Here is an 18,027-nt window from a genome sequence, read left to right on the forward strand (position 1 = left end):
ACGTAGGATACATTGGGTCAGTTCTCTATATACCGCACTCAGCAGTGGGGTATCGGAACTACAGCCACAGACACATACATCAGCCGTGAGACAAGCAGCAGAGGAAACCATGCCGACCACAGTCTGACCGACTGGTATGAGAACCAGAGAGGTACCGGAGTGCCAGCCACTGGAGCGGCAGCTGTGAGATGAGAGACAGGTGAGACCACTGTTTGGCACAGAGAGATCAGGTTTAAGCCCTGCCCACACAGGAACATTCCCAGTGCTGGATGTGAGGATCCGGAGCACCATATGCCTAGTCTGTGGAGAAGGGAACATATCGTATGAAATGCCAAGAACACCCAAGGATGGGTGACCGGCAGACACGACAGATGAGGAACCTCAAAGGCGACTTAAGTGTCCGTCAGGAACACCAAGAGCTTGCGCAAGGTTAGGAGAGAACAGATATCTCGGATATATCCCAGATGGTTTACCATGCATCTTTGGCATTACAACCCACTATGGCGGTGCGATATGCTACATGACAGTGAGCAACAATGCAGAAACAAGGACGTCAGAGGGATATATTAAAGCGCTCATGCATAGCATATATCAGGTAATCATCTAGGGTGACAAACAAATAAAGCAGCCCGGAATGCAGACTCTAGGAATTTAGGACTGCAGATATAAAACTAAGAAGAACAGATATGGCCGCCGGCCAAGGCTGCAAGTGATGTAGAGTGCAATACAAAAATTGGCCACGATAGAGCACCATACTGCACCAAACGGTCAGAGTGACCTGAAATCCTTCTCCAAGGCTGCATTTAAAGATGAAATGTATGTACAGAAAGTCATACTACAGGATGACTGAATGAAATAATGCACCAGGGCAACTACGGCTGCAATAGTGCGAGTGTTCCACCAGGGGGAACAAAACGCGAGTCCCTGGTAACAGCCGCCATGGCGGTTCGCATATGCACTACAACAGTGAGCCCAGAGAAAAGATACAGGCAGCTGAGACTGTAAGAGAAGTCAGAGTGCATTACCAGAGGTGGCCACAAGAGGGCGTCCACCACATCAAAAGCTCTGTGGAGCCAGGAACACCACATACATATATATTTTTATTTATTTATTTATTTTGCACGCGCACAAAGCAATATATGAGAAGAGCATGGGGTGCAGGGCGCCCTGCAAAGCGCTGCCCGCCAGATTCATGCCGCTAGAGCGGGCGGCAGCGGCTATAGCGGAACCTGCCAAGCCTCTGCACGGCTCCGGGGTAGGGGATAGAAATGGGCCGGGACAACTGACACCTGCCGGCTGCTGCCTCGGGATGCAGAAAACTGCTAACAGAGCGCCACGGGGAGGGCGGAGCTATAATCTCCAGCAGCGCGCGAGCCGTGTGCTGAATCGGAGGGGGGCGGGGCTGTGACCCATCAGCAGCACGTTGATCGGGGAAGAAGAGGGCGGAGCAGTGCGCCGCCATGATGCCCCCCCCCCCCCCCAGACTCCCACTGGCTGGGTACCCTGGAGTGAACACCCGCCGGGACGCATAGCTGACCCGGCACAGAGGAGATGACCCCAGCCGGCGGAGGGGTGGAGCTAGACGCCGCAGCAGTGAGGAATACCTCACCAAACATGGACCCCAGAGCAAGAGAGCCGGAGAGGAGGCGCTGCCTAATCTCCCGGCTCGCGCGGAAATCAGGTGAAGAAGTGCGGAGCTATGCGCCACCATGGTTCCCCCGAACACCCACAGTTTGAGTGCCTCGGAGCGCACCCCAGCCGGGACTGCATAGCAGACCCGGCGCAGGGGAGACGGCTCTAGCCGGAAGGACGGCTGAAAGTTAAGTAAAATAAAAAAAAACTGTCTGCTCACTGCCCCTTCCGACCACAACAGAAGAGCCCCCCCAGGCCGAGGTTGCAGGAATAAAATTGCAAGGGTTAACCCCTCACCATCCTGGCTCCCATAAACAGCCCCAGGAATAGGGGCCTAATACCCTGCTCGTTCGCCAAGGGGAGAGGTAATATACGCACCTAAACCGCCACATACTCACCCTCGAAGTCTTCGACCAGCTAGTGCCACCTGCATTTTGCCGACATGGCAAACAGGGGCGAATGGGGGACCCGGACCCAGGGTACAACGCCAGCCACTGGTTGTTGGGGGGGGGGGGGGTGTCGGGATGGGGTGGTGGTGAGATCAGGCAGCGCCATGCTCCTGTCGCCCCACGCTAGGAAAAATAAAAAAGGAGAGAAAAACTCAACTTTAAGCCTTATCTAGGAAAATAGCAAAGAGAAAAAAGACAAGGTCTGGGGAGCTCCCCAAAACCATGTCTGGCCTCCTACGACACTAGATAAAACTGATTACTTCACTGCAGGTGGGCGGGTATATCCTGCCAGGGAGGAGCCGACTTTTCCTCCTAGTGTCAGCGCCTCCTAGTGGCAAGAGCATATACCCAACACTTAGGTGTCCCCCAATGAAGAGCGACCGAGAAATACACTATTCAGGACGCTGGATTTTTTTTTTACGTGTAATTAACAATATATTTTCGGACATTTACTCACGTGTCGATACCACATGTTTATTTTTATTTACACTTGTTTTTTTAAATGGGAAAGGGTTCAAACTTTTATTAGGGAAATCACATTTATAAATTTTGGGGGTTTTATTATTTTTTTGTACACTTTTTTTTTGCAATGTTATAATGCTATAACATGCATTACACTGATCACTTACACTGTTCAGTGCTATGGCATAGCATAGCATTGATCAGTGTTTTTGCCGCTTGACTGCTCCTGCCTGGATCTCATTCGGTGATCAGACAGCGAGGAGGCAGGTAGGGATCCTCCTTGCATCCTGCAAGCTGTTCGGGATGCCCCGATTTCACCGCAGCAGTACCGAACAGCACCACTGAGCTAACTGGCAATGTTTGCTTTCATTTTAGATGCAGCGATCAAGTTTGATCGCCACGTCTAAAGGGTTAATGCCGGACATCAGCCCGATCGGTGATCCCGGCATTAGCCGTGGGTCCCGGTTGCTTATAGCAACAGGGACCCACCGGGTATGATGCGTGCTCACCTGCCGAGCGCGCGTCATACCTCGGGAGTCACAAATGGACGTTAATGTATGTCCATTTGCGGTAAGGGGGTTAAACTGTAAGAAGGTGCAAAATACAGTTTGTGTCTCAATGAAGCCTATATTGAGGGCCTTGCTCCCTTCAAAATAATTAGCTTTCAAATAATAGAACAGAGTTCAGCTTTACTCTATAATAATAATAGTTATACACTATAGAATTGCAGCTCGTGGCATGCCTAAAGACACATACAATCACAAGTGTTCACCTTAATGTCAAATAAATACTTACTTGTTTCAGTCTGAAAATCTCGGAATCCATCAAATATTGACCGAGCTGGTCTTCGCCTTTTAGGAGCTGAAATAAATATAAACAAATATATTTTTTTGCATGGCACTCTTCATTATGAATATATGGAATAATATGTACAGAAGTACCTAATTTCCTATAGCCGTAGACAGACATTTGGGGGGAGATTTATCAGAACCTGTTCAAAGGAAAAGTTGCCCAGAAGGCCTCTGAAAAATGAAGGAAGTGATCTGATTGGTTGCTATGGGCAACTTTTCCTTTGGACAGGTTTTGATAAATCTCCCCCTTAATCCCTAAAGCTTTCTCCTGTTGAAAAGTTTCTATTCTTGACAAATGACGACATGTAAAACCTCAGAGACCTCACATGTGATATGTGAAACTGAACCCTAAGGAATAGAATTCCCAGATATGCTCTACATTAAAAGAGAAAAGAAGAAAACCTCTCTTTACACTGGAGAAACTGGAAATTAACAAATTTTTTATACTTAGTGTAAAATCTATTGCTCGGAGCCTCATTGGGGGACACAGAAACAGTGGGTATATGCTGCTTGTCAACTAGGAGGCTAACACTAGGCAAAAAAGAAGAAGTCGGCCCCTCCCAGCAGAATATACCCGCCCACTGACTCTGAGCTAATCGGTTTAATCCAGTAGGAGAGAGCTCTCTCTTAAAGCAGTATGAGAGAGCCCAAAGAAAAAAAATTAAAATTATAAAATATATTATAGCCCCACATCGGCAGATGCAAAAGTGTGCACAGACGACCAAGTGGCCGCCTCGCACACCTGAATCGCATAAGCCCTTTTCCGGATCGCCCAAGAGGCCCCCACGGAGAGGGTAGAGTGAGCATTAACTGGAAAGGGTGGGACCTTCCCCTTACAGCGATACGACTCCAAAATGGCCGACCAGATCCACCTGCAGATGGTCGCTTAGAAGCCCCTTACACCATCTGTCGGAGATAACAAACAGCGAATCACAATGCTGAAAAGAAGAAGTGACTGACAAATAGGCCTTGAGGGCCCGAACTAGGTCCAACTTATGGAGCGACCATTCCAGAGGATGGGAAGGGTTGGAACAGAAAGAAAAATGATGTCCTCATTCAGGTGGAAGGAGGAAACAACCTTCTGCAAAAAGGAGAGAACCGGACAGAGTACCACTTTATCCTGGTAAAGGATTAGAAAGGGAGAATGGCAGGAAAGGGATGCCAACTCAGAGACCCTCCGAATAGAGGAGATTGCCATGAGGAAGGCCACCTTCCATGAAAGGAAACTAAGAGAGACTTCACAGAGGAGCTCAAAGGGAGAGTCAAGCAAGGCGGACAGCACCAAATTCAGGTCCCAGGGAGGAGTGGGGGACCTGTAAGGAGGGTAGCGAACAAGTCCACATCTGGAATCCCCCAACGGATGCATCTCGCCACAAACACCTTAAGTCTGCCTCTCAATTGTCCACTCCCAGAATGTGGACTGCCGAAATCAAGGGAAGGTGGCGCTCTGCCCAGGCACAAATCCTCGTCGCTTCCACCATCGCCAAGGCACTGTGGGTGCCCCAATTCAAACTTGCAGTGGGAAACAGGAGCCCTTAGGGTAAGAACACAGATTTTCAGGTGTTGCAGATTTTCAGCAGCAGAAAATGTGGCAAAGGCAGAAATGGATCCAGCTGGAATGGGAAGTCTATCACCTTCCTTGATATTTCCCCACACTGTTGGATCCGCTTCTGCCTTTTGGCACATTTTCTGCAGCAGAAAATCTGCAGCCTATCTGCAACATGCGCCCCTACCCTTAGGCTATTAATGACATGTGAATGCACTAAGAAAGCTTCTTGGGATCATACGTCAAAACAGGTCCATATCAAGACAGTATACAGGATGGAATGGGTAGGAGGATTTTTGAAAAGCTGTGAAGAGATGAGTGGTGCAGCTGCCCATAGCAACCAAAGTTTAGGTATAAAAAAAATGTTCTGTGTTTATAAATTCCAGATACTCAGTGGGTGCTAAGTGGAAAACCGGTACAGATATGCACAGGTACCGTATATAAGTACAAGCTGACCGCTAACCTTCAATGAGAATAGGGCATGAACTGCTGGTGGGAATTGTATCCTATATATCCAGGGTGCTCCATCTTCCATATGAAACAAGTAAATTCATTCTAGGAACTAGAAATAAAGTGACTCAGATTTGTGGAAACAAGATCCCTAGTTTTATTATATACACTCCTGTATGCCGGAATAATGCTATGAAATAAAGCTATCGATCTTGTGTCACTTCATTATTTCTAGTTCCTGGATAATGCACAGATAACAGGTTCACATTAACAGAAACTATGTGTCAACACATATCAAAAAGTAACAATATACCAAGGCTCAATATACAGTCATGGCCGTAAATGTTGGCACCCCTGAATTTTTTCTAGAAAATGAAGTATTTCTCACAGAAAAGGATTGCAGTAACACATGCTTTGCTATACACATGTTGTCTATTCTCTTTATGTGTATCGGAACTAAACAAAAAAAGGAGGAAAAAAAAACAATGTCACACCAAACTCCAAAAATGGGCTGGACAAAATTATTGGCATCCATAACTTAATATTTGGTTGCACACCCTTTGGAAACAATAACTGAAATCAGTTGCTTCCTATAACCATCAATAAGCTTCTTACACCTCTCAGCCGGAATGTTGGACCACTCTTCCTTTGCAAACTGCTCCAGGTCTCTTATTGGAAGGAACGCTTTTTCCCAACAGCAATTTTAAGATCTCTCCACAGGTGTTCAATGGGATTTAGATCTGGACACTTGCTGGCCACTAGGGGTGTGAATTGGCAAGAATCTGGCGATACGATATGTATCACGATACGATATATCCCGATTCTGTCTCAAAGACGATATATTGCGATTTTTTCACATGAGGCTGTATGAGGGCCATAATCTGTTTTTTGTATCGGCCCCATTTTGGTATTCACCTGACTTTTGAATCTCTTAACTTTTTTTTCTGTGATATTATAAAAATTGCAATTCTGTGTTTTTTTTTTTTTTTTTTTACATTTATGTCATTTACCGTATGAGATACATAATGTTATATTTTAATAGTTCGTACAATTACGCACACAGTGATACCAAATATTTTTATTATTATGTTTACATGTTTTTATATAGGAATAGGGGGTGATTTGAACTTTTAATATGGAAGGGGTTAATTTGTGTATTTTAAACTTATAAAAATTATTATTATTATTTTTATTTTTTTAAACACTTTACTAGTCCCTAGTGCTATTGAACTCCATTGATCTGTGTGCTCTGCAATCCATTGATAGAGCCATGGACACCAGGGAAGCCGAGGTAAGCCCACCGGCTACCTCTATAGTTGATTCCCCCCGCTCCCCCAACCGCGTGAAACGCGTTGCATCCTGGGACAAAAACACCTTTGCTTTTACCTATTCCTTTTCTTTTTTTTTTTTTTTTTTTTTTTTTTTAAATCAGAAAATTTTTATTAAACAATTTTTTCATACAAGAAAAACAAACAATACAGACCAACATCCCCAATTACCCCCCTCCCCACCCACCCACCCACAAAAAAGGCCAATACCCACCCCCTCCCCCCAATCCCAGTGTCCTCTCTCCAATAGTAAAGAAAAACTAAGGGCATAGAGTGGTCTCAAAAAACACCATGCAACTCAGGTGCATTGTAACACAGAAGGGTGGACAATGGAGTAGACACAGGTAACATAGATATACCAGTTCAACCAGGAAACCAAAAAAAAAAAAAGCATAACAGTTACAGAAATGGTCAAGAAGACATAGGCACATCAACGGCGAGGCCCCCTCCAAAAGCACTTCCATAGGACTTCTACGCAGATACGCAGACGGCAACCCCGGAGTGTCCAACCAAGGGCCCCCAAATAGCTTCAAATTTATGCCCCGCTTATCTCTTTATGTAGACCCCTTTTCCAGTCTAATAGTGTGATTTAGTTTAACAATCAATTCTCAAATAGTAGGCGGTAGAGGTCGCAACCAATGCTGTGCTATCAACTTGCGGGTTTGGTAAAGAATCCTGCTAACACCAATGTATAGACTACTGTCCCTATCTAGCCCCTCCAAGAACCCCAGTATACATGTCAGGACAGATAAATCAAATGGACAGCCATACACTCGCCTAATTAGCTGACCCACTTCCCGCCAAAACAGAGCGAGACGTGGACAGTCCCATAACATATAGAGCAAATGAGCGTCAGGTAGAGAACAGCGAGGGCAGCAAGAATCAGGTCGCAGTCCAATTCTGTGAAAGAAAGCAGGAGTGCGATACATTTGATGTAGTAAGAAAATTTGGGACACCCTGTGAGCCTACTTTTACCTATTCTTGCTGCCTGTGTCAAGCGCCACGTTGAGCCGGCGTTTCCTTCGAAGCTACTCCTCTCTACCATTGCTATAAGCCAGAGGGCTGCGGACACCCTTATTTCACATGCTCACCATTGTTGTGTATGTGGTTACACAACTGTATCAGGTGAGCAGCTTATACAGCTTTTATGTGTTTTTATTGTCCTCTTATCACACCACCGAGCGCTGTTACTTCCTTTTTCCAGATTTGCACACATTCAAGGCACCCAGTGCCAGAGGAAGCAAAACAACCCCAAAACATCATTGACCCTCCACCATATTTCACTGTAGGTACTGTGTTCTTTTCTTTGTAGGCCTTTCAGTTTCCGGTAAACAGTAGAATGATACGCTTTACCAAAAAGCTCTATCTTGGTCTCATCTGCCACAAGACGTTTTCCCAGAAGGATTTTGGCTTACTCAAGTTCATTTTGGCAAAATGTCGTTTAGCTTTTTTGGTCTCAAGTCCTCCTTTTTATCTATTTTCAGGTGTGATTTTTATATTGCCCACACCTGTTACTTGCCCCAGGTGAGTTTAAGGGAGCATCACATGCTTGAAACAATCTTATTTTTCCACAGATTTGATAGGGTGCCAATCATATTGCCCAGCCCATTTTTGGAGTTTGGTGTGACATGTCGTCCAATTTGCTTTTTTTCCTCCCCTCTTTTTGGTTAAGTTCCAATACACACAAAGGGAATAAACAGGTGTATAGCAAAACATGTGTTACTGCAATCCTTTTCTGTGAGAAATACTTCATTTTCTAGAAAAATTTCAGGGGTGCCAACATTTACGGCCATGACTATTTTATGTGTTGGGAAAGCTCATAGTAAAATGTGGTGAATTAATTTTTCTTTTTGTAAATAAAATAGCCTACGATCCTCATATTTTACAATTTTCCTATACTGTGACATGCATTGAAATCTTCCACCTACAGAAAGTGCAAACATGAAGTGATCAGAGCTAACTGGATTCTTTCATCTATACACATACTGTATAAGCTGAGTAAACATATAAATCAGATCCCTAAGGGACGCTTGCCAGGTAACAGTAAACATCCAAATCTCTTACCGCCAAACATTTCTGGCTCCACAAGGATTTCTTGTTTCTGTGGTATAGGGGCTCGAACATCATCTCTGAAACAAGACACATAACAGGTCAGCAAAGAAAAATGAAGCCAGTTATATTCACGAACGCCAACCACACAGTATATTACTCGTAATGCTACTCATGGTAACAATGTCAGAATGAGAATTACAGGCCTAGAGTAACACTAAAGAGTTCCAATCATATCAGTTATAAATCTATTAGTAATAAAACCAAAATAAATGAGCAACATGGATACACAAGTGTAAAACACTGCTGCAAACAGTAGAAAGAAAAACACTGACTCGCCAGAAGGAAAATAATGCCTGATCTAAGTGCACCAACTAAAGGCCCTAAGGGAGTTTTTCCCAAACAGGGTGCCTCCAGCTGTTGCAAAACTACAACTCCCAGCATGGAGTTGTAGTTTTGCAACAGCTGGAGGCCCCCTGTTTGGGAAACGCTGCCCTAAGGATATTGATTGTTTAAAGGGATTTTCCTGAATTAGGAAGTTACATTTACAGTTGGTAAACAACCTTAAAGGGGTACTCCGGCGCTTAGACATCTTATCCCCTATCCAAAAGGATAGGGGATAAGATGCCTGATCACGGGAGTTCCCGCCGCTGGGGACCCCCGTGATCTTGCACGCCCCACCCCGTTTATAATCAGTCTCCGGAGCGTGTTCGCTCCGGGTCTGATTACTGTCGATCACGGAGCCGGAGCGTTGTGACGTCAAAGCTCCGCCCCGTGGGACGTCACGCTCCGCCCCCTCAATGCAAGCCTATGGGAGGGTACGTTACAGCTGTCACGCCCCCTCCCATAGGCTTGCATTGAGGGGGGGTGTAGAGTGACGTCCCACGGGGCAGAGCCTTGACGCCACAACGCTCCGGCCCCGTGATCGACAGTAATCAGACCCGGAGCGAACACGCTCCGGAGACTGATTATAAATGGGGTACTGCGTGCAAGATCACCGGGGTCTCCAGCGGCGAGACTCCCGCGATCAGGCATCTTATCCCCTATCCTTTGGATAGGGGATAAGATGTCTAAGCGCCAGAGTACCTCAGGACAGGCGACAATATCCCCAGAATAGGAGGCAACTAATATTCATAGGAAAATCTCTAATGATATACATTTTTGCTCTTTTATTTAAAGGATTTTCCTTCTCCTTTGACAAAATCTCCCAGAGGAATGAGAAAAAAATATATCAAAATGTACGCTACTCATCCATCGCCAATACTGCCGATTGAGGAGTAGGTTTGAAAAATTCTAACTAGGTATACATAATAGAGATGAGCGAAGTTACAGTAATTAGATTAGTCACAAACCTCGCGGCTCGGCAGTTGATGACTTTTCCTGCATAAATTAGTTCAGCTTTCAGGTGCTCCTGTGGGCTGGAAAAGGTGGATATAGTTCTGGGATACTCTCCTAGGACTGTATCCACCTTTTCCAGCCCACCGGAGCACCTGAAAGCTGAACTAATTTATTCAGGATAAAGTAAGCAACCGCCGAGCCGAGAAGTTTGTGACAAATTGAATTACTGTAACTTCGCTCATCTCTATTACGTAACTTTACTGCCGACATTAGAGGGGATATGAGGGACCCAAATGTTGCACAGAAAGCAAGTAGCGCCATGCATCTTGGGCTGGTCAACATCGAGAAGAATGCAGCAGGGAATAGGGAAGCTGAGTATACGTTTCTTTTTCAGCCCGAGTCCTGACACAAGGATTTTATTTGCTTGGGCATACCTATAAAGGCATAACTATAATTATGATTATGAAATGTTAGAAGGGATAGTGTTCAGGAGCCCCGCACTGGTTTCCTAAGTAAACATACCGAATGCAGGACCTAGAGCTGTGGAAATGTAATGGCTCTTTGACTAGCGTTGGTAGGGTAACCTAGGGGACCAGAACAAGGCTCCTGCACTCAGCACCTTCTAACATTTGCTGGAACTTGGGGAAACGGAGGCTCAGAAAAGGTATTTATTGGACGAATTTCTTAGAGCATGCCATTTACAAAACTGCGTATTTTACGATGTGGATCCGCCGATGACAGTGTGCCTGCTCCTAGCGGCAATCTGCCTTTACGTGCAGACACCATGTTCTGCGAGTGTACTCTCACACATCCCAGCCGCTTTCAGCCTAGCTAAGGGAGCAGGAGGAGCAGCCGTGATGTCTGCAAGTACACTGCGCATGGCAACTCGCAGATCGCTGTGCGTCTGCTCGTAAATGCGAAATGCCACTACGAGCAGGCAGGCACAGCTGGAGGCACACTCTACGGTTCATAATTCCGTGTAGCCCTACCCATAACAGTAAATTTAGTTACGTATAAAGTTCATGAATTCACTGTCAGCGCTAACGGAACAAATAACTACACAATATGTGTAGGGAGGTGCCCAGTTGACAAGTAGAAGGGTAGCACCGAGTTGTTTAATAAGATGTCTGGGGAGCAGAAAAGGCATTTATTGTTATGCTCCACACTGTTCCACTTCCACCCTCAACAAGTCTGGAAAGTATACCTATACCCCCACCAGAGGTGACTGGTGCAATCAATAGCTGACCAAGGTTGCTGATGTTTATTAATAGACTAGCTGAGTACCCGGCATTGCCCTGTTTTTCCTTCCTAATCCTTGTTGTGGAGGAAAATCAACAGAGGAAGCTTTTGCCTTCATATCCGATCCTCATATATTGTTGTCATATCCCAACCCCCATAACATGTGTACCAGGTATTGAAATATCTCCAGCCGTACGGAAGTTGTGGGAAAATACATTTCCCATAGATTTGCATGGGACTTTAAACAAAAACCCCGACCCTCACAAATGGGGGTAGTTAAGGGTTAACTTAACTATCCTATATTTTAAAGTGGACATATAAGTAACATGTGAACAAGTATTATTGAAATATCTCCAGCCGTTTGGAAGTTATGCAGTAACATATTTCCCATTGACTTGCATGGGACATTAAACATAAACCCTGCCCCTGGCAAATGCGGGTGGTTAAGGGTTAAATCACCAATCCTATGTTTGTTGTTGACATATAAGTAACATGTGTGCCAAGTTTCATGTTAATATCTTTAGGGGTTTGGACGTGATGCTGGAACATACACAGACTGAGTTTTATATATATAAATTTGCATTAGGAATAAAAGTGGTGCAGCACAACAGACTTGGGGTCATTTTATGAGGTAAACAGATGTGTCCCGTTCTCTTATTTTTTGAGGATTAAAGCTTTCACCCCCAGATCTGTTTACTTACTCTGCAGCAGGACGAGCAGTAGATGCCCCTGCAGAACTTGTGCTGGGCTCCTCTGCAATACCCCCTCCATCCAGGAACATTGTGACGGCCATCTCTAAGTTCTGACTGCATGCCTCTAACATGTGCTTACCAACACTTTCACTGGCCCCTGGAAAGAAAAAAATATGAAAAATATGTTACAAAGCTGAAAATCTTGTCAGAGATGAGTCCACTTCATGGATGTAGCCAGTGTCTGATGCAGCAAAGTTTAACCAATTAAAGACAACTCCCCCCCCCCCCACACTTTTTTCCTCCTCACCTTCTTAATTATAACCCTTTCAATTTTCCACCTACAGACCCATATGAGGGCTTGTTGTTTGCGCCACCAATTGTATATTGTAATGACATCACAAAATCTACAGTTTAACTTAAAAAACATATCTATATATTTGTGCGGGTAAAAATTGAAAAGAACAACAACAACATTTTGCAACTTTTGGGGGCTCCTGTACTCAGTGCAGTTTTTGGTAAAAATGACAGATTTACTCTGTAGGATCATACAATTAAAATGATACAATTTGTGTAGGTTTTGTTTTATCTTACAACTTAAAAAATAATAATAATTGTCCTTAAAGGAGTTAAGCAGTTTTCCTGCCACTGTGACCATCATCAGAGGTAGATTGGAGGTCCCATCTCTCCCGATGTGCCTGCATTGAATGCGTCCCCTGCTGTCACGTGATCTCAGCATAGTCTCCGAATAGCGAGAAAGCATTCAATGCAGGCCCGGCGGGACACAGATGGGCCGCACACCTAGGGCTGGATTGTCAGGAAAAACAAGAAGAAGCCAAGTGCCCTGTGAACAGCAGTTGTCTCGAGCTGCGCAGGAAGAAAAAGGCTTGAGACGACAGTCATCCATAGTGCACAAGAAAGCAGAAGAGGGAATTTAAAAAAAAAAAAAAACTGCATGACCTACCCAAAACAGGTTATTCAACCAAACTGATACCATCCATAACTTGCTCTGAGGGGCAAATTGTTTAAGTATTCAAAAATCCTGGATAACCCCCTTTAAAGTTTGAGTCACATGACTTCGTAAGCTTATATAGGAGCAAATCATTCTATGTTCACATCATAGGTTCTGTTTTATACAGGATCCGTGATCCTCTTCCTTTCCCTTCTGATTTACAATAAGTCTGTCAGGTTTCAGTTTCATACTAAGGGTGGATTCACACAGTGTAACAGAAGCCAAATAATACACCTGTCATCCAAGAGATGAGAGATCCGAACATATATGTTGTACACAAGAATTTTAGAGACATTTGTTCATTTGCACATTATTTTAATTTTATGTGACGTGTTGTAGCAGCAATATTTTGGAAGCATTTCGTATTTAGTACAACTGATCTGTAAATGTGGGCCTCCTTTATGTGGTTCCGAGTAGGATCCCCATATCATGGTGATGTGATGTAATTCTGCCATAGTGGAAACAGAACATCATTGTGCTCATGTAACACCAGAGAGCTGACCAGAAGCAGAATGGGGGGGGGGGGGGGGGATCAGTGTGGGAATGGAGGCAGAGTATAGTAAAACACCTATGACTAACAGGGAGATGAGGGGACACTAATGACTGTGACACAGGGAGATGAGGGGACACTAATGACTGTGACACAGAGATGAGGGGACACTAATGACTGTGACACAGGGAGAGATGAGGGGACACTAATGACTGTGACACAGGGAGAGATGAGGGGACACTAATGACTGTGACACAGGGAGAGATGAGGGGACACTAATGACTGTGACACAGGGAGAGATGAGGGGACACTAATGACTGTGACACAGAGATGAGGGGACACTAATGACTGTGACACAGAGATGAGGGGACACTAATGACTGTGACACAGAGATGAGGGGACACTAATGACTGTGACACAGAGATGAGGGGACACTAATGAATGACACAGGGAGATGAGGGGACACTAACGACTGACACGGGGAGATAAGGGGCAATGACTGACAGAGGAGGGGACACTAATGACTGACACAGGGAGAGGAGGGCACACTAATGACTGTGACACAGGGAGATAAGGGGCAATGACTGGCACAGAGGAGGGGACACTAATGACTTATGGAGAGATGAGGGGACACTAATGATTGTGACAAAGGGGGCGGTGAGAAGACAGAAAGCACATGAAAAAAACACCATGAGTATCTGGCCTAAGCTATCAGGAAAACAGAAACCCTACAACACAAAACCATGACATCAGTGTGAACAGTGCTCAACACAACTGCTGAAACCCTTTATGTCACATGAGAGAGACCGCAATTTAGTCTACAGTGGCTGCCCACTGTGGGGGGTTAAAGGGGTACTCCGGCACTAAACATCTTATCCCCTATCAAAAGGATAGGGAAAAGATGTTAGATCTCAGGGATCCCGCCGTTGGGGACCCCCGCCATCTCTACTGTAGCATCCCCCTCTTTCAGCTGCACAGAGAGAGGATCGCTCTGTGGCTGACGACGGGCAGTGCACGGAGAATAGTGGTGTCACAGCCCCGCCCCCACAGTGCAAGTCTATGGGAGGGGGCGTGGCTGTGACGTCACAAGCCTCCAGTGCTGAATCATATTTTATTTTTCCAATTAAGAAGGGTTCGGTGAATGCGCATATGAAACTGGTGGGGTTCAGTACCTCCTACAAGGTTAAGAACCACTGCTCTAAATGAATGCTGGGTGCAGCAGGGAGATTGCGGGGGTCTACAGCGGTAGGACCCCCACAATCAGGCATCTTATCCCATGTCCTTTGGATCTAGGGGCAGAGTACCCATTTAAGGGACCACTGTACATTGTTTTACTCAGGAACACCCCCACAACCCACCTGTATATTCAGGTTGGTATGGTCTGGAGAGGGATTTGACAAAGGCCTTATAGACTTGTATAGGAATTCCAGCAAATGCGCTTCACATGAAGCAAGTCATGGGATCAGAAGTTGCCGGAATATGAAACAGATTGTGGCATAGGACAGTCAGAGGTATCCATTAAGGGTGTATGTACACATACAGTATCCCGTGCAAATTTTTTTCCCCTTGTGCCCAAAACGGTCTGATGATTTAAAAAATAAAAAAGCCTCTACTTAGGCTAGGTTCACACTGCCATTGTGCTCCTACTCGTTCAGGGTCCCATTGCACAGGACATCCTACCATCTTTTCGATGGCCTATGTCAGTGTTTCCAAACCAGGGTGCCTCCAGATGTTTCAAAACTACAACTCCCATCATGCCTGGAGTCCAACCACCACCGCCACCGCTGCCACATTGCCTTCCCTATCCCCGGTTTTATAATTACCTGTTCCCGGGGTCCGCGCTACTTCTGGCTCTGGCGGCGTCCTGAGCTGTCACTGTGCGCACTGACGGTGACACCGCGTTGAGGACGTCACTCGTCATTGTGCTGCGCAGTGCACAGCAATAGCGCAGGATGTTGCAGCGCACAGCAATAGCGCAGGAGCCAGAAGTAGAGCGGGCCCCGGGAACAGGTAATTATAAAACCGGGGATGGGGGAGGCAATGGGGCAGCGGCGGCGGTCTCTGGCCGGGGAGGCGGGGCAGAGGGCGTGGTATTATCGGCAAGGTAATTGCTGATACCGATAATGTCCAAAATCGTGAATATCGGCCAAACCAATAATCGGTTGATCCCTAGTGTGAACAAGCCCTTCCTTTTACTGCAGTGTCCATTATGGTGACGCTCCGTCTCCTCCACACTCCACTTTCTGATGCTGCAAACAATATGCCACATTACTTCTCAGCAAACCACTGGCTGAGGTGGGCACCGGTTGGCCAATGACTGGCTGAGCAGCAATGTGGCACACTGTGTCCATTTTAGGACATCGTCAGCCATAACTTAGTCCTGCGCCAGGCGAAACAGCGTCCCGCCTCCTCTCGGACCAATCGCCATAAGCCGCAACTCCGTCCCCTATAAATAGAGTGTACAGCAGAACCCGTATAGCAGAGAGACGACACTGACTCGGCTCTGCTACACGGCAGGTTTTTCGTCTTAGGGATGACAGAGTTTTGGATGAGGGAGCTTTTGATGACAGAGATTGGTCCGAGGGAGGAGGGGGGGACACTGTTTCGCCTGACAGAGTTACAGCTGAGAATGTCCTAAAATGGACACCGTAGTGGCATATTGCTTCCAGCATCAGGAAGGGAAGTGCGGAGGAGACCGAGGCTGAGCGATGGAGGTGAAGAAATCCTGCTTTGATTTGATCAGTGTGCGCATGTATCTTATAAAACAAATTATTTTGCTACATAACCCCTTTAATGTAGATTCGCTCATCCCAACAGGGTAGTGGAGGGGCTGTATACTGTATAACATTAAAATGTTCTTTGAAAATAAATAAAAATGTATTATTTTAGGACCAAACTGCGGCTGGGACTATTTCAGGCACAGGTTGTGCGCCATCATGAGTCTGTAACTTTAGCGCAGAGCTCTGCAGGCCACCACTAGTGACATCATAGAGGGGGCACTGTCAGAGTCACATGACACAGGTGACAACATAAGACATCCCTCCTTAAACCTTATTCACATTACAGTTTGCATGCTACGTTACCGCCAGACCCTCCCCATAAGATTATATGACACAGTCATTGAAGAAGAAGTCCCCCTCCTGCAGCCATACCTCCCTGCTCCTGTCACAGCCCCACAATAACGCCCTCACACCCCAATCCCTCACCCGTAATAGATATGAACTCCCTCAACAACTGGGCTGCGACCCCGCCATCCGCCTCCATCTTCTCCGCGCCAAACAACAACAACCGCTGACGTCACCGCCTGAGCCGTCACCTCCTAGTTCGCTCATCTCCGTGCAGAGGTGAACACTAGAGGCAGATATACCTCCTATCACCACCCGTCCTCTTCATATCGTGATACAATGTTTTCTGTACAGCCGGGAAGATCCACAAATCGCGACTGATGCTGTCATGGCATAAAGGCATAGGCCCGGGAAGGCTGTTCACAGCGTCGTGCGGAATGTTGAGTGTTGTTATAATCACTCTAAACCGGCCGCCATGTTTTTGGAGACCATAGGGCTTATTGAATAGACAGATCGTTTTCCCTCTGCTATTTCCTTAGGAGTGCGCATGCGTGCCTAGTTTAACAAAACTTTATTGCTCGGTATAGGCTGTAACTTTGGAAATACAGTATATGTACATGCAACTGCATGGCAGAGAGCGTGGCTGTGACGATGACGATCATGTGACAGGAGTGGGTGGAGCTTAACCCCTTAAGGACTCAGGGTTTTTCCGTTTTTGCACTTTCGTTTTTTCCTCCTTACCTTTTAAAAATCATAACCCTTTCAATTTTCCACCTAAAAATCCATATTATGGCATATTTTTTGCATCACCAATTCTACCTTGCAGTGACATTAGTCATTTTACCCAAAAATTCACGGCGAAACGGAAAAAAAAAACGCAATTTTGTAACTTTTGGGGGCTTCCGTTTCTACGCAGACACCTTATTATTATTATTCTGTAGGTCCATACGGTTAAAATGATCCCCTACTTATATAGGTTTGGTTTTGTCGCACTTCTGGAAAAAATCATAACTACATGCAGGAAAATTTATACGTTTAAAAATGTCATCTTCTGACCCCTATAACTTTTTTATTTTTCCATGTACAGGGCGGTATGAGGACTCATTTTTTGCGCCGTGATCTGAAGTTTTTATCGGTATGATGTTAGTTTTGATCGGACTTTTTGATCACTTTTTATTCATTTTTTTAATGGTATAAAAAGTGACCAAAATACGCTTTTTTGGACTTTGGAATTTTTTTGTGCGTACGCCATTGACCGTGCGGTTTAATTAATGATATATTTTTATAGTTCGGACATTTACGCACGCGGCGATACCACATATGTTTATTTTTATTTTTTTTTACACTGTTTTATTTTTTTTATGGGAAAAGGGAGGTCATTCAAACTTTTATTAGGGAAGGGGTTAAATGACCTTTATTAACACTTT

General features: G+C 45.4%; 1 protein-coding gene across 3 annotated transcripts in view; it reads right to left on the reverse strand.

Annotated features, from left to right (window-relative positions):
- The window catches only part of UBXN7 (UBX domain protein 7), a 55,948-nt gene extending 38,745 nt beyond the window's left edge, over window positions 1-17,203 (reverse strand). Inside the window, exons 1-4 of one of the 3 annotated variants that reach the window (XM_056564449.1) lie at window positions 16,903-17,203; window positions 12,046-12,193; window positions 8,783-8,847; window positions 3,339-3,404 (exon numbers count right to left, since the gene is read on the reverse strand). In XM_056564449.1, coding sequence (XP_056420424.1) covers window positions 3,339-3,404; window positions 8,783-8,847; window positions 12,046-12,167 — 253 coding nt within the window. In that variant the 5' untranslated portion in view covers window positions 12,168-12,193; window positions 16,903-17,203. The other 2 variants (XM_056564447.1, XM_056564448.1) reach the window with 2 other exon arrangements.
- Between the last annotated feature and the right edge of the window lie 824 nt (window positions 17,204-18,027).

This window comes from Hyla sarda, chromosome 3, assembly GCF_029499605.1.
Source record: "Hyla sarda isolate aHylSar1 chromosome 3, aHylSar1.hap1, whole genome shotgun sequence".
Taxonomy (NCBI): domain Eukaryota; kingdom Metazoa; phylum Chordata; class Amphibia; order Anura; family Hylidae; genus Hyla; species Hyla sarda.